Source organism: Protomyctophum parallelum (assembly GCF_964188405.1).
Source record: "Protomyctophum parallelum genome assembly, chromosome: 17".
Classification (NCBI taxonomy): Eukaryota; Metazoa; Chordata; class Actinopteri; order Myctophiformes; family Myctophidae; genus Protomyctophum; species Protomyctophum parallelum.
In genome coordinates, this window is record NC_139719.1 from 21,581,212 (window position 1) to 21,601,458 (window position 20,247).

The following is a 20,247-nucleotide window of genomic DNA, read 5'->3' on the forward strand; positions in this document are numbered from 1 at the left end:
TGACAGGGGGGGGGGGAGTTTCCCCGGTTGGACGTAGCGCGTGCGCGGAAGGAACACGTTTATTCCAACCAGTTCCTTTCCCCTCCATCAGGCGCCCCGGCTGGCCAGCGGGAGGCAGTTTAGTGACCAGGATTACTGCATGTTTTTAGTGTTGGGGTACCTGCCCTAGGGGGGCCACGGGGAGAACATGCAAACTCCACACTTGTTTTTTAATGAACACACGCAAAGCCATTTCATAAATTGGGTCTGAAACCGAACCCTTGTGGTGCTTACGTCATACTGTATAGCAGCGCTACTCAACCCGCGGCCCGTCCAACATGTCCATGCGGCCCACCGGCCGTCATGGTCATACCAATACAAAATATGTTTGTTCTGCTTTCAGTGAAGAAAGGTCATTTCTAGCGTTTGTAACCACACGATGCGATCATGCGCTACTGAGCTGTTTGTTCTTCCTGCTGACAAAAAGTGGCTGTGTTGTTGTTGTCGATTTACAAGTCCACCAGCACTGCTGCAGCATGTATCCACGACGCGTTGTGCAGTTGTATATCGGCTCGCGTTCGGTAAACAACACCGAACGTCATGAGGAAGTGCAAACAAGTTACGGGCGAGGACAGAAAGCAGCATGTTTTGTGCTTGTGCAAAGAATATCCTCCTGGTTTGTTTCGGATCTGTGAAAGTGCAATGGGAATGATGGTTATCTCTGATATTTGATTTATTTGCAACAGTAGTCTGTTCATGTTCTCATCACATTTTGTGAATAAAAGCCTAATTTTGTAACTTAATTTTATTAATAATCATTCCATGTCATGACAATACGTTTTTTCAATGAGGTTTGGCCTTTCCTAGATGGAAATGTAGTCCGTTTTCTGTGTGTTTCCTCAATTTTTAGACAACTCATAATGTGTTAGAAAATCACGGACAAAAAAATCCAATATAGGACCGACATTATTTGGACTTGCGGCCCTTGGACTTTTGGTATTTTGCTGAGTGGCCCCTGAGCCATCAAAGGTTGAGTAGCCCTGCTGTATAGTCAGTAGTCACAATGTATTAACTTAACCCATTTTGGGGCGGGAACCCCTTTTGGTGTTAGCATTATGTTATGCTTTAGCTATTGAAAAATAGCAGATCTACAAGCTCATAGCGCGCCACCGAGTGGCGCGCTACGAGCTTGTAGGTCTGCTGTTTTTGAAAAATCGAAGAACGACTGACATAGAAACACAGCTTTTTCAGAAAACTGTCGGGATGTAGAAGACATTTTTAGAACCTGATCTCAGGTCAAACTTAAGGAGTGTATAACATGGAGTGCAGCGGGCGTGTGCATGCTGAACACTCACTGGGATAGAGGGACAGAGGCGCGACAGAGGAGGACACGACGGACGACGACAGACCGTCAACAATGAACTCACTTCTTCCGTCTGCATCTGCATCTTGGCCCTCTCCTTGGTCAGAAGGTTCACCTTCTCCTCCTCGCTCTGCAAGTCCTCAATGGCCTGCTGTTGTTGTCGTTGTCGGGGGAATGAAACGATGAGATGGTGGCTGTGAGCTATAGCCTGGTCTGCACATGTGTCCCTAAATCACTCGCCCCCCACCCTCACCCCCCCCCCCCCCCCCCCCCCCCCACACCACTACTACGCGCTTCACACGCATCTGTCGGCCACATTCAACGAGAAGACGGGGAAAATTGCATGTAAAGACTAGTCATCGCTTGTTTCATCAGAGAGCCCCGTCCCCCCGTCCCCCGTCCCCCCGTCCCCCGTCCCCGTCAGCGGGTACAAATGAGTTTGGGACGTCTGGGTGAAAAAGAAAAAAAGAGATTTCTTCTAGCCAAACAAACCGAAACAGCTGTACCGAGTTTTATTTCTTAATGATTATGAACCTTCAGAAGAAGTTCCCTTCCACAGTCTTTCCCTTTGTGTGCCCGGCTCCATCCATATAACACGAGACATGTTCAATAAACAGTAAGGATGATAATGGAATCCGATTCTAAATTGCCGTCGCGAGTTACATGGAGAAGGCAGGCTATATAGCTACTGTTGGTCAAGGCGTCATCTGGCAAGCATTATACGGCGAGGCGGGGGCCTCTCGTAGTATGCGGCCATAGAATGTGATGAGGTTGTAGTAGGGGGGGGGCCCGCGATTTACGGTTTTGAAGCGCGTGTAATACTTTGGAAAGCACAGCAGGGGCCCGGCGTCTGAGTGTGTGTGTGTGTGTGTGTCCGTGCGCGTGGGGTGAGTGTGCGTAGATAGGGAGGACATTTATCTTAAGTGCCAGTTTCGGGCCGGCCTCATATGGTTCCACTTTCCTCATGTTTCGCTTCCAGCAGCGAGAGAGAGAGAGAGAGAGACATCACACCGTTGTACGTTAACAAATGTGACAAATCTAGGAGTTACAGCAACACACGGTCAGTCGTAGTACAGACAAAAAACCTCCACACTGCATTAAAAGCTACTCAGTACGTAACCAGGAGAGGACAATCATGTTGGAATGTTCCCAAAATGTGGAACTGGTTTGGTTTTCCCGTCCCAGTCGATGCACACGATCCAGTGTGCATTTTGTCGACTAAAACTATGAGGAAAGATGTTCGTCGGCTACTTTTTTTCACTGACGAAAATAAAATAAAAACAAGACTGTTGGGAGGGACTAATAAAATAATAATAAAACTGGTAAAAGACAAGTCATTTTATGTTTGGTTGCTCTCTGGTGTAGCAGATCTACAAGCTTGTAGATCGGCTATTTTCAGCGCATGCAACCAAGTGTAAAATCAGGCATTACGATGCCATCAAGGCCCGCCAAACACATTTTAATTTACTCGACTAAAATCTTGTGATATTTAGTCGACTAAAACTAGACTAAAACTATCAGACATTTCAGGTGACAAATGAATTTTTACTCTTAAGGCTGTGACAAAATAAAGATTTGCACTCAAAATCTCCAAGGGCCACAATTATGGTGTGTTGTGTTGTGTCTCTCATACCTGGCTGAGCTCCACAAGATGCTCTTTCTCCTTCTGGAGCTTCTGCACCAACTCATCTCTCTGGGACAGCTCCTCTGATAGCCTCCTCACCTCTATGTCAGAAGACTGTGTGTGTGTGTGTGTGTGTGTGTGTGTGTGTGTGTGTGTGTGTGCGAGAGAGAGAGAGACAGACAGACAGAGTAGAGAGTGAGGTCAAGCAGAGAGAATTATAGGGATTGACATTGAGACAGCAGGCTTGAACATATTTTATACATAAAGTGTGTATTGAATTCACATCCCTCTAACAATATTGATAATGTAAAGTCAAATGCATTCACGTTAGCTGTGAAACTCCTCCAAGAGAGAATATTGTCCGTTTTGTTCCACATGAATCATCCAGAGAATTAGGTCTCATATTCAGTCCATTCTGAGAGCACTAATGTGGGATTTATACTTGGTTGTGTGATCGTGTCGCGCCACCCGTAAAGTACAGATCCAGCCCTTAAGTGTTTTCCCTCTTCTATTGAGAGAGAGAGAGAGGAGAAAGCAGGAGAGGTCAGCGAAACATCATGCTCTCGTCTGAGAAGAGTATTTCAGAGTTATTCAAAAGAAAAAAGAAAAAGAAAAGATGAATTATTCACGTGATAGCTATGATACATCCTTCGGAACAAAATGGCTCATTGTGCTCTGTTCAAACAATTTTGCCCCCGTAGGAAAAAATATAAATAAATCATGTCCATTCAAAGTAACTCGGATTACGGTAACAAATACCCCAGACATTTAACATAAAGTCATGTCAGTTCCATGCCTGGGAGCCGTGTGTCACATGGGGCAGGTCGAGTCTTGCCGATTTTCCCCACAAGCTTTCCTTTTAAAACATCTTCACCACACGGTTCACATCACTGGGGAATTCAAGAACGCGCTTCCAACGAAGTGTACGGCCAGATCAAATTGCGAATGGTGGTTTAAGACAACATGTAAAAGGAAAGATACAAAAATATGTTGTGATTGAACCGCTGCCTTCCTGCAACAACGAATACCACACATACTCTTTTTTTTCCCTCTTTCCACTAACACGGGTCTTTTGCGGTGAATGCAATACATTCTTTTAAGAGTTCTTGAACAAAGATAGCATCTTAATCCTATAATACACCTCAATTAGATAGATAGAAAATACTGCTGAGGGACTGTAACAGTAGATGTCAAGGCAGCTACTCTCAGTCTCCACGACACAGGAGACAGGCCTTCGTAATGGGCCGCACAATGCCTGCCGTCCTTCGGGAGCACGCGGTATATATTAGAATCAATGGGGAGACGCTACTATAAGCCATGAATTCTGCACGGTAATTAGGTCAGAGAAGAAAGACAAAATAATGGCACATGCTGTATAGCTAGCTACCTTATGCTCCCCTCTGTCAAATTCTATCCATCCAATAAGTACAGCAAGAACAAAAATACTAAAAGATGATGTTTTTATTGTCTGTAGAGTTGTCTTTCTTTAACCCTCTCCCTCACTCTGTACAGACTGTCCTCAGCTATAGTCTAAACTGTACATGTTGTTGTCCGGATAGTTAGGGAAAGTTCGCGAAATCTGTGGCAAATCTGCCACTAGTTTTCTTCACAAATGTGTTCATAAAGGTGTCTACTGTCACCTCCCAATTTTTTCCAACCCAACTCCCTTGGGACTTTGTGACAGCTGCTGAAAGTTGGGGTACCATTAACAACCTATATAAGGCAAAATGTTCAAAGTGTCATTATGATATAAAGGTGGTTGCACACTGGACGCGTTTTTCGGAGAACCGACGGAAAACCGACGCAGCTAAAAATCACATTTGGGACTAGTGGAGAGAGGAGGTCCCGTAAAACTAAAAGTAATTTTATGTTTGGTTGTTGTTGCGCTTGCACGTTTGGTTGCGACGCATTGTGAGCTTGTAGATCCGCTGTTTTCGAATGTATTTAGCGCTGAAGGGGTTTTAATGTATGTTTTGTAATAACAATGAAAATCTACAACGTATAGTAACTGATGTTGTGAAATAATTGTAGTGGAGTAAAAGTACAATATTTGCCTCTGAAATGTAGCAAGTAAAAGGTACTGAAAATTTGACATAAGTCCAAATACCTCTAAATTGTACAGTATACTTACTGTAAGCAAATGTACTTAGTTACTTTCCACCGCTGGCTATATATGCACTACAGTACCTGCTTGTCCCTCTCCGTGGCGGTCAGCGCGCTCTCCAGCTCGTCCAGGTCGCGCCTCAGGCTGCCGCACTCGGCCTCCAGCCTCTCGCGGTGGAGGGCCAGCCGGGCCGAGCACGCCTCCTCCTCGTCCAGCCGCTCCGACAGGCCCGACACCTCCATCTCCAGGCCGCGGCGCGCCTTCTCCAGCTGGGCACAGCGCTGCTCCGACGCCTGGGCGCTCTCCTGCTCCTGGCCGAAGGTGGACAGACATATAGGACGGATGATGAGGTGCTTTGGTTCAGATATCAGTGTTCGTTTTGTTGGACCGACACTAAAGCTAAAATACTAAACACTAAACGCTGAGTCCGATCCAGAAGAACACAGTTTGCCGGCCACTGCTACAGAGCTGACAATGAGGTTATATCTTCCCTTCTTCTCTGGAGTCCTGCCTCAAAGCAGACCAGAGGTCGTTCCCTGATGTCATCGCTAGGGAGTAGGGACACATGCATCAGTACGCAGGTCTCTAAACTACCTCCCCCTGGCCAGCCGGGGCGCCTGATGGAGGGGAAAGGAACTGGTCGGAATAACGTATTCCGGCCGGCCGGGGAAACTCCACCCTGTCAGGTGAAAAGAAGCAGCTTGGACTCCTCATGCATATAAGGAAGCATGAGGTCAGTCTGCTGCCCCCCCCCCCCCCCCCCCCAGGTTGGCAGAGGAAGTGAAGCGACACTGGGTTAAAAAATGGGTTGCAAAATCGTGGGGATAAAACTAGGAAAAAAGTCAAGAAGTTTAGGGATAAAGGGTATAAGGCGTGCCCAAGATAGGGCCATAAGACTAATCTGAATTTGCTGTCAAAATGAACACTGGCATGACTAAGACTAACACTAAAAGACTAAGATTTTGATCTAACTAAAATATTTTGATCTGGTCGACTGGTCGAGTTTAGACTAAGACTAAACCATATTTCAGATGACTATAACAGGACTCAAACTAAATGTGTTATTCAGACTAAATCAGAACTTGCTGTCAAAATGAACAGATAAAGGAATATATACCCTATGTCAGCAATTATCATTCTTTCTACGTATCTATGTACACAGCTAAAAGTGAGTGTTTAAAAGTAGGTTGGAAGCTTGAGAGGGACCGACATAATAAATATCAGGGGTTAAGGATGAAAGCTGAGGTGAGAGGGAGTAGACAGATTGGAGATATGAAGAGGGAAACATTTTAAATAGTATGGAGACATTTCTGTATAGATGATAAAAGCAAAGGCAGAGATACAGTAGCATGCTCTTGTGAAGTCTTACCGCAGGCTATGCCACAAGCTGCAACTTATCCTCCCTCAAGTCAAATACGAAACGTTGACTCATTAGCCTGCCTCCTCGTTAATATAATACAGCTGGGTGACGTGTGGACCGGACCTGATAAGCGAGTTCTACTGAGCAGTATACATCATTTTGTCAAAAAAGGGCTGATTGTGAGAGTCTGTTGCGATTACCTCTGTTTTCTTACGAACCCAGTCATCATGGGCAAGGCATCTGCACGGCTAATAACATACCCAAATATGTGGGCATTCACCAGATCATGCAGTGGACTACATTTCCATCTGCATTTATTTCCATAAAAGTGCTTGGCCTGTGCTCTTTCCGAGAATTAGCTTTTCTAAAAAAAATTGACCCTTAGCAAATACTGGTTCGTACTTTGGTGCGTTCGGCTATAATTTGTTATTTGTTAGTTGCACCATGATGACGGCGTCACCTTTCACCTCTCTAACCCCTAGAACAGGTGTGTTAAACCAGTATGCAGGTAGGCAGGACGTGTTCATTCATGACTTCGGCATATAAAGGCACGCGAGATGTAGGCGCACGCACACGCACACACACACACACACACACACACACACACACACACACACACACACACACACACACACGTGCGCGAGAGAGAGTTGTTATACCCACAGCTGCTAGTCTGTGCTCCAGTGCGGCGCTATAGCTATCCCAGTCCAGGTCCTCTGGTTCCGGTTCGGGGCCAGGTTCCACCTGCAGCAGCAGGCCGTTCCCATTGGCTTCCTCAGAGTCGTCAGAGAGGGAGTGGCAACGCTGCCGGCGCCTCGCAGCAGGCGTCGCCTCCATCTCGCGTATAACTCTCGTACTGTAAGACGTCTCTCGCACTACTACCGTACAGTAAAACCTCAGTAATCCAACACCTCACCTGCACTGCCTCGATTCTGACGTGGGAAAATTTAACGTATACTGTACTGTGCTACTGCCAAACAATCCCCTTGCTCCAAAAAAAAGCTTGGATGTACTGTTCCTACTGTACTTCCCTTGTTACTTGTTGTATAATAAGGTATCCACACTCTTGTTCCGGTCAGACGATCTCCTACTCCTCTTCCTCGCCGCGTTGCGTTCAGCTCTGGAAACACTCTGCACACCTGCCGCCGTTGCCTCCCACAGCTCCTTAATCTGTCAGCCGCGCGGTGCTTTATCTCTCCCTCTCATTGCTCCTTCTCTCTACTCTCAGAGAGTCCACCATCCCATGCAACCCCCCCCCCCCCCCCCCCCTCTTTTCATATAATAATACTATGCTGCCTGAAATCCCAAACATTCTTTTGTTAACTTCCCCTTCTACCTGGGCCTCTCCTATATAAGCCTCCGGTCCCACTACAGCTCCACACACACACACACACACACACACACACACACACACACACACGCACACACACGCACACACACGCACAGTTACTCAACCAGTGCAACTGGCAACTATATATACCCCCAGTCCACTCTCAATGCTGAACTGTACCACAACAACCTGTCCCGTCCTCGCTCTCTCTCCTCTGGCTCACGAAAAGCAGGTGTCTCTCCCCAGTTTCCCTGGGATCCAAGTGTCTCCCAGAGGGACGGTCGTTGGTGTAGGATGTCAGGTCACAGACAGACACACACACACACACACACACACACACACACGCAAAATAAAAAGTCCTTGGACGACGCGCCGCTCTCTCTTCCCAGAAACACAACCCTCAGCTCCACCATCAAAGCCCTATGCAGCTGCACCACCACCACACAAATACGTGGAATACGAGGGCAGTGTTCCACGCGCACACGGTCAGAAATGCACTTTTATTCTCTTGTGTTCCCATGTTAAAATTGACATAACGTTCTTGCATGCCCACGCCCCCACATCGTTCCCCACAATGCCACGCCATTCATCTTGGCAAGAACAACGGAGCATATTGTGCTTTAGATGTAAAGCGATTTTCTTGAATGAAGCCACCCGGACGTGCATGGCTAGTAGACTAAGCATTTCTATTATCTGAGGTAAACATGGGCAGAATCATTATTAGGTATTGAATTGCGTTTACAAACAACCATGCAGGTTCTTCGGGGGAAAACACAAGTGAATGAAGACACGTAAAGACAAATTCAAACGTGGTCACAAAAGCGTTTTGACATTTCTAAAATACTTCCCTTCTGCAAGCCTGCAAACTTTGGAAGCCATAGCCAATAAGATTAGGAGGCCAACTCTGATACACTACAGAGATAGTGTGTAGTGAAGTATTGGCCCAAATTTGTACAAGTAGTAGAAAAAACTGGCATCTAGTTACTGTAGGTGGATATGGGCATGGCCTATATAGACTATAAGATATAAGAGTTATATGAAAATACTAAAGCAGCAAACAATGTGAGTCTTCCTTGGCCTACTGGCAGCTTGCATGTAAAGTATGACCGCTGATCGGACCTGTGGTTTCCAAGTTTAGCTGCACACAGACAGACACAAACACACAAACACACAAACGGAGGCAAAAAAAAAAAACATCATCTCCGCCACCCGGCCTTCCAGCTTGGTGGAGATAAATATTGTGTGTCCAGAAGAATACTGTTGTATATGTCAATGGAGCCTGAACCTCCCTTGATTATATGAAGCTAAAATAGCACAGGATCTAAAAAATGACCAGAACTGGATCCAGTTGGGCCATGTCCTGGAGGATAAGCACCCTGCCAATACCACTGGCCCCATGGAAGGCGTCCAATCCAACCACAAAAAACATAAAAACTAACTTTTTCTCTGAGAATTATTTTTCTCTCTCTCTCGTCTCATTCCCCCCCCCCCATTTTGACAACGTGGTCAGAATTCTTGTGCAGACAGGCAGCACAGTGGAGTCTGTTCATGGCCGTTCACTACAACTCCCACGAGTGCTGAAGAAGCTAGAGACAATAAGCAAAGCCCAGACTCAGCCTCGAAGAGACACCACTTTCATCCAACACTAACACTATTTCGGACACGGGGGTGACTGCCAAAGACTAGGCTATACACTTGTTTCAATGTGACCTTGGCTTTGGGGCAGTGTCGATTTCATCGACTATGAAACTATGGACGAAAAACTAAGCTAACATGACTAAAACTATGACAAAATATATTGTCAATTTCGTCAACAAATAAATGGCATTCTGATAATAGCCGATCTGCTATTTTCAGAATGCAACCAAAGTGTCAAATCTGCCATTACGACACCATCAAGGACCGCCAAAATAGATTTTACTCGACTAAATCAACTGTAGATTTAGTCAACTAAAATCTTATATTTTGTCAACTAAAACTAGACTAACACTAAAACATTCCAGGTGAGTATTCAAGAGAATTTAGGGCTATATCTTGCGGCACCCCTTAACCCTTATCCCTAAACTTATTTGCCATTTTTTACTATTTAAAAAAAAACCTTTTAAAATGGTTCAAATAGCTGATCTACAAGCTCACAACGTGTAGATGTAGATCGGCTAGTTGAACAATTTTAAAAGGATTTTCAAAATAGTGAAAAATAAGCAATTAAGTTTAGGGATAAGAGATAAGGGAGGCGCAAGAAGATGGAGCCCTATAACTAAAATCTAAATTTGCTGTAGCCAGTCACCCAAAATGTGATCCGATCACGACAGGCTGCATTAGCTAAAGAGGTGTGGATGTGAGCTGGTGTTGTGATCAGATCAGCCAGGCGGATCATCCAGACCACCTCGTGGAGTATTAGAAGAGCTTGTGTCGTGTTCAGAAGTATGAATAATCTTCTTTGACTGCACAGTATATATAACAAATAAACAAACTATATAACACAGCCTTATTCAGAATTCATATCATTTTGGGAGTCCTTTTTTATTTAACTATAATTTCCCGCGATTTTGTAACCCATTTTTTCACCCAGTGTCAATTATCTAATGTAATCCTGGGCTCTCTACACACAGTGGGGAGAGCAACGGACTGACCTCATGCTTCCTTCTAAGCATGAGGAGTCCAAGCCACTTCTTTTCACCTGACAGGGGGGAGTTTCCCCTGGTTAGAGGCTTGGAGCCCTCACTTTACTGCGTGGATGCACCAAATAGTCGATGTGTGCATTCCATTGACAGTGGTCATTGCATGGCAAGTGTATCATGTTTGATAATTAAGTTACTACTTAATTGAACTTAAGTCTAGCCTGCTCTCCCACCAATTTCCTAAAGCACTTCCAGAAAAGAATCTCTACAAAGTCTCAAATATGTTCATTGCATTTAATATATCATCTGAATTGATTTATGTTACCTGCTTCCTGTTACCTGTTTCTTGGTCATGTGACCTGAGTAACCAATACATGACAGCAGTGTGTGTGGCAGCCAATCAGGACTAGGTCCTCAGCAGAGTGCTGCTCATGCAGCCTGAACTGAGACAAGCTGGAGTTTGAAATACATTGTTTTCAACGAGGGCGGCGCAAATAAGAGCTATTTTAGGCATGTGTGCAACATGCCAACTGTTTTAGTATTGTACAGTAACAACTAAAGTCTCTGTATTGTGTATGTTGTACTATTACTAAAAAACGATCTAAAATAAAGGGATTTAAGATCATTAAAGCTGGGCTGTTGCCTGAGTCCAATGCATTTCTGCCTACTTCCGGTCCAGGACTTGTCCTTATTTGTTGTCCCCATCCCCAGCTCAGTGGCCATGTGCTTAGAGTGTCCGCCCTGAAACTGGGAGGTCGGGGTTCGATCCCCGGCCGGGTCATACCAAAGACGGGATGGGACCCAATGCCTCCCTGCTTGACACTCAATGGGTTGGATGGGGGGGGTCAAATCTACTAATCAAATGATTCCCGAGCGCGGCACGGCTGCAGCTCACCGTTCCTTGGCTGCGTCTCACCGCTCCAAGAGATGGGTCAAATGGGGAGAACACATTTCACTGCGGTAATGTGTGTGACAAATTGTACGACTTCGACTTTTGACTTCTATGTAGGAGAGCCGCCATTGGACTGGCCCCATGAAGTGAACAGAGTTTTCGTAACTCTGCCTTACCCTATGGCTCTGGTCCTCAGTATGACTCGTGTATGACTAGGTCTTCTACATTTCATGAGCTTTCACTAGTCAGGTTTCACCTGACAAAAAAAAGACTACTAAACTACAAGGGGATGTGCACGCATTCCCGGCTTCAGAGCAAGTAACGATGCTGCGGCAGCCGGTCTAATTCGGTTAACCCATTCTGGGCGGGAACCCCTTTTGGTGTTTTAACCAGGGGGGCAGTCAGACAGATATTTTGTGAAGCCACAAGGAAATCGGGATTTCCTGAAAGTTCATATAATGGCCTGTTGTGGCGCTGTCATTGGGCCCAAACTTCACCTAGATTGTATTACCTTAATAAATGGTCTGCTTCCAGTCACTAGTTTAAAGTCTAATTTCTAATGTCATAATATTCTTTTTGGAAAATTATGGTCCCATTTATTAAATAAATGACCATAAAGTCGCGTATGTTCTGAGGGGCGTGGCTACCGTTACAGTCTGTGATCGGGATTCCCCACCCACTCGAGTCAAAATAAAAACCAACTAAGAAGAAGGGGAGAAGTCCCGCCTCGTTGTCTGGGCCAGCCAATGGACCAGCTGGGCCCAAACGGATCTAGAAAGATGGCGATGTACAATTCAAGGACTGACAGGCTTCATTTTACGTTCATGTTAGACCCGGGGAACGCTTTGTCCATATTTTATGCTTGGTATTAACTAAGCATTATTCTATACTTTAGCTATTGAAAAATAGCAGATCTACAAGCTCATAGCGCGCCACCAAGTGGCGCGCTACGAGCTTGTAGGTCTGCTATTTTTGAAAAATCGTAAAAATGCGGCACAAATCTTTGAATATATATTCTTTCAGAGCGAACGTTTTTTTTATTTCGACGTCCGGCCTAACAGTATTCAATCAATAAAAATGCTTCAATTGTATTTGATTAAATATAAAAGATTACACCCGTGTCTTCAATGTTTGTGTTTAGTACATTTGTCTTCAACGCTTGTGTTTACACAAACATTCAAAGCTGGCCATAGGAGGGGCTAGCGCCCCTCAAAACTGTTACTTAGACTGCCAGAACAAGGCACTCAATTATCTTCTCATGTGTCTCATGTGCATACACTAATTTCTCTGCTGCCTGCCAGAACCATCAACTGCAACACTCATGGTCTGAATGCTCATCTCTCTCCGAGCGCCATCATATACCGCTCTTCTCTTCTCCACATGCTTCTCCGCTTCCCTCCTGTTGCCCGTGAACATCTTTACTCCGTCGTTTCCTCTGCCCACTCTGTCTCTGTTCTCTCCATCTGCCAGCCACCTCTTCCCCCCAGAGTCAAAGGGTCCCTCCCAGAAACCCTCAGAGCCACTCCAGACGATAAGGTCTTTTCCACACGGCTATAACTGGGGCATCCGGATCACTCTGGAGGACCGAGGGAGGGAGCGTACTCCACATTTATTTCCCATTAGCCTCGGTACCAGGCTTTCCTTTTCGTTTGCAAAAAAAAAAAAAAAGTCTGGAGGAACGCATTGGCCACTCTGGTCTAAAAGTGGGTGTCAACCCTTTCCGGGTGGGCGTCGCTCCAAATGATGTGACGTAGCGCTGCACTGGGGGTGGGGGGTGGGGGGGGGGGGGGAGGGGCCGGGGGTGACTGACAGATCGGTGAGATCCAATCAGGGCGTGCGCAAATCTCTGCCGCGACCCGCCCCCTCTAGACCAGAAATCTAACACATTAGCTCAGGCTAATTTCCCTTTAGCTGTAACTGTATAGAAAGTTAGAAACAGTGCACTTTGCTCTTCTGTTTATCGTCCTATGCATTCTGGAGATGCGATATATGGATATGACAAACAGATTGGTAACACCACTAACACAGGAAAGACACAACTGATTAAGCTAAATCCCCAAACCAGCCATCATAAATAATAAAAAATCACACCCGTGTGAAGTGAGGGCATATCATCAGACATACATCATCTCATTTGCGTCCTCATCAATGTTTGTGTTTACACAATGTTTGTGTTTACACAAACACTCAAAGCTGTACATATATGAGGGACCTGTGCCCCTCAATAAAAATGTGGAGGGGCCTGGGCCGTGGCTCAGCGGTCCAGGCACCTTGGCTGGTAATCCAGTCTGGCAGTGTGCCGCGGGTTCAACTCCCGATCCCAACGGCCTTTACTGCATGTCTTCCCCCCCATCTCTCCCCATTTCCTGCCAGCCTGCAATATAAAATAAAGGCGAAAGCCACAAAAAAAGAAAAACATTTAAATTAATAAAAAAATTTGAGGAAGTCCAGGATTTACTTATATGACAGATGGATATTCAGGGGCAGATGTAGAGAGCAGGATCTGTAAGGCACGGGCAGCTTTTGACAAAATGGAGATCATGCGACATCAGTATAGAAACCAAACATAACCATATTCAAGATTCCTCTGGGTTCTCCTGAATGGTGTAGAGTCATGTAAAATGACCCAGGGCATCTGTCACAAGCTGGACATATTCCAAAGAAGATGCATTAGGACAGTGGTTTTCAACCCTTTTCATATCAAGGGCCATTATTTATTGGGTATTTGAGCAACGGACCACCATTTGATGATACAGTATTTAGCCACTCAGATGCAAAAAGTTTGCAAAGTTTCATTTTACGCTCTCCAGAGTTAAAGATCTAAAAGGGTCCATTTGGTTACCAGCTCTCCATCGTTTAGCCGGGGACCACCTGGAACCCCCCCAAGGACCACTGGTGGTCCCCGGACCTCTGGTTGAAAACCACTGCCCTGAGGATATTTTGTCTCCACTGAAGACCTGTACAGGAGAACCGGCCTGACCCCACTGTCAAAATGTGATCTGGAGAGACCTGCTGTGGAGAAAGAAATGAAAGCGTTTGGGTGTGGATGGAATGTGGAAAAGTGAAATGAAATATTTATATTACTACAGGTATAGTTCTTCTGACCAAGCAAGTATAGGCTCTCCAGCCGTGCTGAAATGATCATGACAGCACACCTAGACGCTAATCTGAGAACGGATTAATCACATTAGATTAGATTAGTGATTAGACAAGAGTTTTGTCAGAGCAGCAGTATTATTATTTTAGGAATGGAACAAAAAGGAAAGGGCAGGTGTAATACGCTCCTGTATTTTGACATCAGTTATTATGGTGGTGCCACATATTTTCTGAGGTGGTACTTCAGTATTAAAAGGTTGGGAACCAATGTTGTAGAGCACCTTATGTGCTATCCAGCACGAAGAGTATTAAGTATGTAAGTATTCTGGAGATGCTACAAGGATGAATTTGTTGTTGCCACACGCGCGCATGCACACACACACACACACACACACACACACACACACACACACACACACACACACACACACACACACACACACACACACACACACACACACAAAGTGTTGACTTTTTATATTAACAGTATGGTGATTATTAGAAAGGAATCCACTATGCTAAATCTCTGGCTTAACAGAGGGACAAACTTCCCATGGAAACCTGGACACCTTCCTGGAGCCATTGAGCACCAAATAGCTCACATTTCTTACTGGAGTCAAATACAGAAAGGCTCCACGGTATGAATTATGTTGCCCGTTTCCGTCTCCTCCACAGATTAACTCTATTATGTGTTATTGTTGGCTGATCTCAGAAGTGGGGGAAAAAATTATAAAAATGTAATGTTGGTCTAAACAAAATTTGTGTTTGTGGACTATGTGGACGCGTTGATGACGAATCCGCGGTCGAAAGAAGTACGATTGTTTTTACATGAATGACCACTTCACCCATTTTCAACCTATCCTCATGAATAGCATTCTTTTTGTCTGCTTGGTCTACCTGTTGCGTCAGAGGAGGGCAGTTCAGAAACCTACCCTACAGTGACATCATCGATGAGGAATCCAAGCTGATGGAAAGTTAGCATGCTAATAGTTCAATTTAATGTAAAAAAATTAAGTAAACCTGCCTATACCGATGATCGGCTATTTTTGGATAAAATAAGTATAACATACGGTTGATTGGTTCATTTAGGTTTTGTAATAATAAACTAAATCTACAAAGTATAACCTGTAAGATTTTCAAATAACTCTAGTATAGTAAAGATAACACAATATTTACTGTACTGAGATGTACAGTAGTGGAGTAGAAGACTAGAAGTATAACGTATTGAAAGATCACACCCGTGTGAAGTGAGGGGCGCTCTTATCATCGTACATCATCTCATGCCAATCGGAATTTGCGTCCTCACCTTCGTCTTCAATGTTTGTGTTTACACACACACACACACACACACACACACACACACACACACACACACACACACACACACACACACACACTAAAAGCTAGACATACAGTAGGAAATAGACATACTCAAAGTTACGTGTACTTATGTGCGGTACCAGAGTAAATGTACTTTCCACACCACTGGGAGGAAATATCATCTAACGCAGACTCTGCAGGTAATACCTCATACAGTAACAGTTACAGTACGGATATCCAGTGCAAACCAACAGATGGCCCCAATAAGCGGAATTCTCAAATCTCAACGGCAGTTTGATTTGTCGGAACCAGACCAGCAGTAAAAACGCAGAGCGAGGGAGGAGGAGCAGTGGTCCGATTCTTTGATTTCTCTTTTTTTTTTTCTTCAGAGCATTCTTCTGAAGCCATCTGAAGGGTCTGTTAAGGCACTCAGCACCAGTAATGACTAAATCCCCTGGGCAACCCCGGGAGCACTTTCTCCAAACACTGGCAGTGTAGCAGCACTGCTCCTCCTCCTCTCTCCTTCTCCCTTTCCTTTCCTGGCTGCCGGCCGCGCCAAGTCCTCTGCAGCCCTTATGCAACGTTTCATTTCATACCGTTACATAATGGCTATTTGAAAAATGTGACAACTACAGCACTGACAACATGATTACAGCCATGAGAATCCAACTCAACGTGGAATATTACTTTGTAGTGTGATTTAAGGCCTGCCCTATTTCATACTTTAAAAAGAAAACAAGCTCACAATGGGTTGCGATGTGACACGTGAGCTTGCAGATCTGCTATGTTCACTTTTATTTATTTATGTATTCATGTATTTTTGGCCTATAATCACCTGACCAGCATAGGGACGCTGGATTGAAAAGTGGTTAACCCGAACGCCCGGGTTATTTAATCCATTAAATCAGAGCGCCCAACGATTTATAGCAGCGGAGCACATTTAGTGACGGACCGGATGCTATCCCGGATGTAGCTGAAGTAGCTTGATGTAGCCAAAACACTCCCGAGGCGATCGACAACAACGGGAGGTATGATTAATTCTAACGCGACTAGCGACGGGACCGCGGTGGGCCGTCTAACACATAATCATTGCTTAGAATTGGACATAATGATTTAGATCAAGAGTTATTCACGTTTTAAGATTTTCGATCTCATCCGCTAAAACATTTTCGATGACGTCCCACCGGAAAATAACATTGAATGTTGACGCTCCCAGCCTGTGGAGCGATGTGATCGGTGTTGATATCAATAATCTCCGTCTTTTTTTTAATCAATCTCCGTCCTGAGCGCTGGGCGTTACTAACTGATTGAACGGAGGACTCCGTCCTTGCCGCTCAGGGTGTTAAGAGGTAAGACTGCTGCACAGGAAATGCAGCAATTGTAGATGATAGATGATTTAATTTAAAAAATACTGAGCATTGATGATAATCTAAACTGGCCACACACGATGGATATCATGTAGGTGTTTCGGGAAATAAATCCTGCTGTCTGAGGATCATCAGTTACTTTTCAGTGATTAAAGGACAAACTGACGAACGAACTGTTCCTGCATAAACACACGTCTTCATGGAAACGCCGGCTGGCCTCTTCCTAACAGCTGAGCGGTGGGTATAAACCAGTGGTTTTCAACCAGGGCCTCCAGGTAAATGATGGAGAGTTGGTAACCAAATGGACCCTTCTAGAGCTTTAACTCTTGAGAGTGTAAAAATGAAACCAAACGGACGCTCTCAAGAGTTCAATTACTGTTAAACACCTGCATTACTTAATTTACAAGTCCACACAATTAGAGAATGTAAATGTTATTTTGATCGATGGCACCACGTCAACACAACATGGAATTGTGGACAAAATCTTTTCCAACAACAACAAAATATTCTTTACTTTTGGGTCAGAGAGGCTAAATATCTCATCAAATGGTGGTCCATGGTGGCCGATTAAATAATAGACCTTGATATGAGAAGGGTTGAGAACCACTGGCATAAGCAGCCCATATTATACAGCCCGATATGTTGATCCCTGCAACAAAAGGGGGGCGTGTCGAAACTTGGGTTCACCCTCACTGTAAAGGCACTCAATCAGAGGCATGCCCCGGGAGAGAAAACAGAAGGCTGTGTGAGTCAGCCGCCATGCACGCACACACACACACACACACACACACACACACACACACACACACACACACACACACACACACACACACACACACACGCACTGTACTGTTTCTTAATAAAACCATCGACTATAGAAATTGGTCAACACAGCAGTAAAAACCACAGAGAGAGAGAGAGAGAGAGAGAGAGAGAGAGAGAGAGAGAGAGAGAGAGAGAGAGAGAGAGACAGAGAGAGAGAGAGAGAGAGAGAGGGGGGGGGGGGGGGGGGGGGGGGCAATAAAATACCTAGAACAAGCCATGTCTGTCATTGTGAGCGGATCTCACCCCTTCCTGAAGGGTATCATCCACCCAGAGATGGAATAATGACCATGTTTGGAAATAGTCCTTATTGAGCAGAAACTCAACCCAATCTTGAATAATCACTACGAAAGTGTTTTTTTCTTTTTTCTTTTCCTTTCTTATGGAAACAAATGAAAATAAGGATAGTGACAGCGAGAGAGAGAGAGTGTGAGAAAGAGAGAGAGAGAGAGTGAGAGAGAGAGAGAGAGAGAGAGAGAGAGAGAGAGAGAGAGAGAGAGAGAGAGAGAGAGAGAAAGAGAGGCAGAGAGGGAGAGAGCGGGGGGGGAGAGAGAGAGAGAGAGAGAGAGAGAGAGAGAGAGAGAGAGAGAGAGAGAGAGAGAGAGAGAGAGAGAGAGAGAGAGAGAGAGAGAGAAAGAAGAGAGAGGGGAGGGAGGGGGGACAGAGAGAGAGGCAGAGATAGAGAGAGAGAGAGATAGAGAGAGAGAGAGAGGCAGAGAGAGAGAGAGAGAGAGAGAGAGAGAGAGAGAGAGAGAGAGAGAGAGAGAGAGAGAGAGAGAGACAGACAGACAGAGAGAGAGAGAGAGGCAGAGAGAGAGAGGCAGAGACTGAGAGAGAGAGAGAGAGAGAGGAGAGAGAGAGAGAGAGAGGCAGAGAGAGAGAGAGATAGAGAGAGCATCCCAGTCCCCATGCAGAGGCAGATGGGGACTATAGGATATAGCATCAGGCTGAGAGGAGGAGATGGTTGGGTATATAATGGGACTCACAGCTCGGTACAGAGTGGCCACCTCAGTGTTGTCTCTGCTGAGCTGGCCGTTCTGCGTCTCCAGCTCTCCGACCCTGGACAGCAGGCGCTCATTCTGCTCCACAGCTCTCCTCAGCTCCTCTCTCTCCCTCATCCCTGCCTCAGCTGTGTCTGAGTGTGTCTGAGTGTGTCTGAGTGTGCAGCTGCTGCTGCTGCTGCTGCTGTGACAGAGACGCAACCTGAGGCAACACACACCGACACACACACGGACGCACACACACACACACACGGACGGACGCACTCACTCACACACACAAAGCCTGATATTTCAGCCTGGCTGGGTGGCTGTCTGGCTGTGCTGTCTGACTCTCACTTATGTCTGGAGTCTGAACAGCCCCCCCGTCCCCCCCGTCTCATTTTCCGCATACACGCACATACAAAAGTGCACACGCACGCACACTACTCTGCTTCCATCGTTCAACTAGTGTATGGCCTCAAACACATTATATATGCACATACCTGCGCATAAATGTGGCAGTATATGCACCGGCGCGCAACACACACGATTGCATTGCACGCACAACTCGCACGACTCCCTCTTTTCTCCAGATGGGCCTCCCGCTGGCTCCCTTTCACTAAAACAATCCCAAATGTCCCTCCTCATGCCGCATGCAGCACACCGCTAGCCCAACGCCCTGCCGTGTCCAGAGCCATTTCCCCCATTTCGGAGATGGACGGAGGTGTGTGCGTGCGCGATACCGTATGAAAGGCATTAAGGCAATGTAAACAGGGCCCCGGGTGTTCAGAAAGACTCACATGAACATTAATCAAAACAGAACAGCTTCAGACCTATTGAAGTCTTTCTCGACGAAAAACACTCGACCACTTGTTGCAATCGTTTCCAGATTGCGGCATGTTGCATCTTTCCTGGGAGCCAGTGCAGGTGTAAAAGACAGCTATAAGCAATTCATATATATAATAATACGTCAATGGGTATCAGTGCCAGATTATAGGAGGCAAAAGGTATTTCTTCTAGTTCTTTTAAAGAACCTATACAATGGGTATGATATAGACAAAATAATTGACGAAATGTTGTCCATTATCTTTATCCGTTGCTTCTTTTTATCCACCTATTTCGCTTACCCGGTGACTCAGGTTTTTATACTGTATTGGCAGGATCTGCTTAATTCGTGTACGTTTTTAGGTGCTAAAAGTGTGATTTTGAGAGCTGCTTTGGAAGTTTTGGAATCGCTATTTTACAGTTCCTCGATCACTGGAGCAGCGAAGTAACAGATAAAGATGATTGACAATATTTTTTGGCCAGGAAGCTACAGTAAACAACCCACAGGGGCAGGGAGGCGCAGTCAGGGTAGCGCTGTCGCCTCACAGCTAGAAGGTCCTTCAT

General features: G+C 45.4%; 1 protein-coding gene across 1 annotated transcript in view; it reads right to left on the reverse strand.

Annotated features, from left to right (window-relative positions):
* Nucleotides 1–20,247, reverse strand: part of LOC310874648 (uncharacterized protein) — a gene marked incomplete at its 5' end in the record, with an annotated part of 47,720 nt that extends 27,473 nt beyond the window's left edge. Inside the window, 5 exons of the mRNA XM_083787509.1 lie at nucleotides 1,389–1,493; nucleotides 2,976–3,080; nucleotides 5,154–5,381; nucleotides 18,865–19,063; nucleotides 20,189–20,247. Coding sequence (XP_083643635.1) covers nucleotides 1,389–1,493; nucleotides 2,976–3,080; nucleotides 5,154–5,381; nucleotides 18,865–19,063; nucleotides 20,189–20,247 — 696 coding nt within the window. The remainder of the gene's footprint in view (nucleotides 1–1,388; nucleotides 1,494–2,975; nucleotides 3,081–5,153; nucleotides 5,382–18,864; nucleotides 19,064–20,188) is intronic.